At 51.7% G+C, this 5,444-nt stretch overlaps 1 protein-coding gene across 2 annotated transcripts in view; it reads left to right on the forward strand.

The window, feature by feature from the left end:
* LOC118002095 (corticosteroid-binding globulin) overlaps positions 1-4,627 on the forward strand; it is an 18,201-nt gene extending 13,574 nt beyond the window's left edge. For both annotated transcript variants that reach the window (XM_034992382.1, XM_034992383.1), the window contains 2 exons: positions 2,765-2,912; positions 4,265-4,627. In XM_034992382.1, the coding sequence (XP_034848273.1) occupies positions 2,765-2,912; positions 4,265-4,450 (334 nt within the window). In that variant the 3' untranslated portion in view covers positions 4,451-4,627. The remainder of the gene's footprint in view (positions 1-2,764; positions 2,913-4,264) is intronic.
* Positions 4,628-5,444: the final 817 nt, after the last annotated feature.

A 5,444-nucleotide genomic window follows, 5' to 3' on the forward strand; every position in this document is an offset into this window, starting at 1 on the left:
TCCTTCCTTCCTTCCTTCCTTCCTTCCTTCCTTCCTTCCTTCCTTCCACCTTCCCTCCCCTCCTCCCTCCCCTTGCTCCCTTTCCTTCCTTCCCTCCTTCCTCCCTTCCCTCCTTCCTTCCTCTCCCTTCCCTCCCTCCTTCCTTCCTTCCACCTTCCCTCTCCTCCTCCCTCCCCTTGCTCCCTTTCCTTCCTTCCCTCCTTCTTCCCTTCCCTCCTTCCTTTCTCTCCCCTTCCTCCCTCCTTCCTTCCCTCCCTCCTTCAGACACAAATGGAACCACCTGCTGTGTGCCCTACACTAGGCTAAACAGAAAGGATAGAAGGTGACTAGGACAAACTATAGACTTCAGAGACGTGCACTCTAGAGCCGAGAAACAGCTTCTGGTGGAGTTCAAGGCATACAATGGTGTCAGCTGTGTCAGGGGCAGGAGAGGAAAGGTGGGGGAAGGTGGGAGTGCCTGGCTGCCCCAGGGGACCGGGGCAGAGCAGTGCTGCAGAGCAGATTGCTTTCCATCGGGACTGTGTATTAAACATGAGTGGAAGTTCAGCCAGTGGAAGGGGCTCCGAGAGCGAGCATGGAGGAGGAAAGGGCACAAGCCAAGTCCGGGGGCCGCGCCCAGGGCACCAGCTGCAAAGAAGGAGACAAATTCTACGGGAATGAAATGTGTAATCCAAGAGCTTTGCAGGCAGAAAATCTAGAAAGAAGCTCTATAATATATATATATATATATACCTAACATATATAAAAACATATATATATAGGTTTTTATGTTTTATGGTTTCGAGTTATTTTTATTTTGAGCTGTAGCCTCAGAGCACTGCTCAGTGCTGGAGCTTTTGGAAATGTTAGTCCAGTTCCGCGATTGGACATGGGAGTTTGACCTCAGTCCTGCAGGGAAGAGCTGCGAGGTCTGCTCTGTGTTTCCGAGAAATCCCCTATAGGGACATGGGGACCCAGAGATGTTCTCAGAGTCCTGGACCCATCCCACCTGACCTTGGGTATGGGGGTGGGGGTGAGCCTGTGTTTGGGCGACCTGAGGGGTCCCATGGCTGGCTGCTCACCATTTCAATTACGCCCTTCTCCCTCCCCTTCCAAGGGAGCCCATAATTCAGGAACAGGGTCTCCAGGTGGTTATTACCACCGTGGGTCAAGCCAATTCTGGCTCCTAGGCTGTGAAAAATGAGAAGGATAATCTTTCTTCTTACACCAAAAATAATCTTTTCACTAAAACACTTTAGCTTAAAAAAAAATCAATAACACATGCCATTTTCTTCTAGATTTTTTTAAAATAAACATCCAAGGCAGACTCTTGCGCCTTTAAGCATCATATATGATTGGGCATGAATTCTCTACTCTGTACAAATGATGTCCCCCAGCCCCAGAAGGCAAACCCTATGGTTCCTCACCTTCCAGGCTTGTGTGACCCCTTCTCCCGCCTCACCCCTCCCAGGATCACCCCCCTCTCACTGGAGTGCCATCCCTCAGGGTCCGGCTACTGCCCACCTCCTATGGAAGCCTCCTTGCCCCCACACAGAGCTCACAGGCACCCTCCCTCCCTCACTCACTCCCTCTCCCTCTTCCCTCCCTCCTTCTCCTTCCTCCCTCTCCTCCTCCCTCCTTCCTTCCCTCTCCTCCTTCCTTCCTTCTTTCCTTCCTGCTTCCCTCCCTCTCCCTCCTCTCTCCTTCCTTCCTTTCTTCTTTCCTTCCTGCCTCCCTCCCTCTCCCTCCTCTCTCTTTCCTCCCTTCCTCCCTCCCTCTCCCTCCTCCCACCCTCCCTCACCCCTCTCTCCTTCCTTCCTCCCTCCCTTCCTCGCCTCCTCCCTCTCCCTCCTCCCTCCTTCCCTTTCCCTCCTCGCTCCCTCTCCCTCCCTCTCCCTCCTCCCTCCTCCCTCTCCCTCCTCCCTCCTTCCTTCCTTCCTTCGTTCCTTCCTTCGTTCCTTCCTTCCTCTCTTCCTCCCTCCCTCCCTCTCCCTCCTCCCTCCTTCCCTCTCCCTCCTCCCTCCCTCCCTCTCCCTCCTCCCTCCCTCCCTCTCCCTCCTCCCATGAGGCAAGGGGGCTTTGAAGCAACTAGTCATGGCCTCTCCACAATTCTGCTGCTTCCCAGTGGTCTGACTTTGGGGAAGTTCCTCAGCTCCTCTTGAGTTTAATTCTCTCCATCTGGACATTGAAAATGTTGGCTCCAGCTTCCTAAGGCCGCATGTGCATGCATGCATTAGATGCGATGCTGAAGCTAAAGGACACCCAGCAGGCGCTTGGTAGAGGCCAGTCTCCCTGACTGCCAGTTGTTCTTCCCCATCTAGAGAAGTGCCCTGCTTTGCTGTGTCAATGAGGAGAGGGACAAGCACAGAGAGGGACAGGACTTGGTTAAAGCCACACAGCATTAGTGGTAGGGCTGGGGCCGGGACACTGTTCCCAGCCAGGTGTTCCCTCCACTCCTCAGCTTCTGCCTCGGGTGCTTGGAGGACCACAGGGACTTCTTTAGGGACTCTTTTCTTCAGTGGCCAGTGGCCCAGCTATACCACAGGTGGAATTGGCTCGAAGAAAGAGCTGAGAAAAGACTTAGTCATTCAGAGGCCCAGAGAGGAAGCTGCCTGTGTGATGGAAGGAGAGGCAAATCCTGCCTCTCGTTCTGTCCCTTCCCCTTTTCCGCAAAGGTCGTGTCCGGCTGGGAGGAAGGGTCTGGAGGGATCCCAGGGGAAACAGAAGTCGGCTGGTCGGGCCCAGCCCTAGGAAAGTCTAACCCCATCTGCTTACCCCTGAGCAGCCAGGTAAACCTGTACATCCCAAAGGTGGCCATCTCCGGAGCCTATGACCTCAGTGCCATCCTGGGGGACATGGGCATTGTAGACTTGCTCGACAAGGGGGCAGATTTCTCCGGCATCACCCAAGAGGCCCAGCTGAAGTTGTCAAAGGTAAGTGTCCCTAGAGTCCCTCTTTTCCCCAAAAATTCACAGTATGAATAATAATAAGGAACGCAGGGCCCCTTCATGAATAGGTCTCTAAGCCCCAGGTTGAGAGCCCCGGGTCTTCTCCACTCTTACTACAGGGTAAATGGAGGCTCAGTGGGAAAATGTGACGTTCCCACAGTGACGACACGGGAGCTAGGGACAAGGGTGGGCCCCCCACCAAAATGGATCCGGGAAAATGGGAAACGTCCGAACGCAGTGCCTTCAGACAGTCTACCCACTACATTCTTTCCCTTCATTCTTTAACTTTATGCTCTATGGGTCCCTCAGTCATTCTGAACATACTTATTGGACGCCCACTCCGTGCCCCGAACTGCTGGGCACCGGCAATGCCTGCATTACTGAGACGTGGCGGGATCTCACGGTCGGGTGGGTGACCAAGCCAGAGAGGGGACAGGAGACAGCTGAGGTGGCAGCAGCCCCTCCCTCAAGCACACAGACTTGGACCATCGTGGCACCTGGCACCCAGTATGCGCTCTATAAAAGCTTACTGTGCCAAGGATTGAGTCAAACAGCCACCTCCTTATAAGGGGAGCGTTATTTCTCAAAGGAGGAGCCTCTGGCTTGAACCACGCACTCACCAGGGCCACAGAGCGGGTAAATGACAGCCTGACGTTTGGCTTGGGGTCTACTCGACTCAAAACCTCATTTCCCAAGACAAACCACGGGGCTTCCTACCCCAGCTCAGCTTCTTCCTGCACCTGTTGCCAGAGCTTCTCAGAACCTCCAGCTCCTCGCTCTCTGGTCAAGGAGAGCCCCTGCCCCAGAGGATGTTGATAATTAGCCAGTTCGGATCCACTGAAGGCGTTTGATAGAAGCTATGCAAGCATTTTGCCAATTTCAGAATTCCTCCTAATTTTGATCACAGCAAGAGACAGTTCAACAGCCCCTTTCCATTCTGAGTAGGCACAAGCACTTTGCAGAAATGGGCCCCTAGTGTTTGGCTAGCAGGGTGCAAAAAGGAGCGAGGTCTGCCTCGCCCAGGACCCAGTAAGGAGTGCCTGATGTGGACATTGAAGTCCAGTGAGTACCGTGGGACCCCTGATCTCCCTGTCTGGGCTCCATCTGCCCTCTTTCTAGGGAAGAAGTCTAGGTGTGAGCTGCGTTCTGGAGGTGGACACACCTTGGCCCTTGTCCTGGGGCTGCCACTTAGATGAGGAGCCAGCAAGTGACCCTCTCTGAGCCTCAGCTTTGCCACCCATAAAACTAGGGGTGGGAGGGATGGAAGCGATGAGGCTTGGCAAGCTCCCAACACACAGCAGGTGCTCAACCTCCACCTTCGGCCCCGTACCCAACAGGTGGTCCATAAGGTTGTGCTGCAACTCGATGAGAAGAGTTACAAGGCAGCCGAATTCCCCATGGTCATGCTAGACATGGCATCTGAGCCTCTCACCTTCCACTTCAACCGGCCCTTCATTATCATGATCTTCGACCACTTCACATGGAGCAGCCTTTTCCTGGGCAAGGTTGTGAATCCGACCTAAGGGCGCGGCCCCCAGGAGCCACAGCCCCAGCTGACCTGCACACGAGGGAGCCCACAGAAACACTCTGGGAGGTGGGAGGTCCCCCCCCGGCCCTGTCTTCTCCAGGTTCTTCTGTCCAAATAAATTACCATCACTACAACTGCTGGTAGGTGTGGTTGAAGGGACAAAGTGGCACCAGTGACAAACTCGGAATGATAGCATGCGATCTTGCGCCCCTGTAATTTCCTGGTGTTGATCATCGTGCTGTGGTTATGTAATATGTGGAAGCTGGGGGAAGGATATATGGAAACACTATTGTTTTTGTAAATGTTTGTAGGTTTGAAATTATTTCTAGAAAAGGAGGAAATCATGCAACCCCAAACACGACAGAAAGACATCTTAAGTGCTAGGGGAAATGTGACATCTTCAAAAAAGAAAGAGAAAGAAACAAAGCAATCCTTCAAAAATGAAGGCAAAATAAAGGTGTTTTTTTTTCCCAGACAAACAAAAGCTGGGAAAGTTTGTCACCTTCCCTAAAGAAAAGTTTTAAGTAGTTCTTCAGGCTGAAACAAGATGATGCTCAGTGGAAATTTAGACCTACGCAAAAGAATGAAGAGTACTGGAAAGGGCAAATGTGCGAGCAAATAGAAAGCATTGTTTAAAATATCTTTAAAATACAATTAACTGTCTAAAGCAAAAATAGTGATCAGTTTGTTTCTTCAAGCTCCAGCGCTCCCTTTATCCACTGCTCTGCAAAAACTGGATCTGGACATGATGTTAAGCTTTGTCGGTAGAGGGCGATAGAGACACGTTGCCGGAGGAAGAGGCTTCCCCCTCCTGCTTTGGGGCAAAAGCATTAAATGAGATAAAGAAGAATTAGATGATAGATAGATAGATGATAGATAGATGATGATAGATAGATAGATGATAGATATAGATAGATGATAGATAGATAGATGATGATAGATGATAGATAGATAGATAGATAGATAGATAGATAGATAGATAGATAGAT

This window comes from Mirounga leonina, unplaced genomic scaffold (assembly GCF_011800145.1).
Source record: "Mirounga leonina isolate KUSES-001 unplaced genomic scaffold, KU_Mleo_1.0 Mir_82, whole genome shotgun sequence".
Lineage (NCBI taxonomy): Eukaryota > Metazoa > Chordata > Mammalia > Carnivora > Phocidae > Mirounga > Mirounga leonina.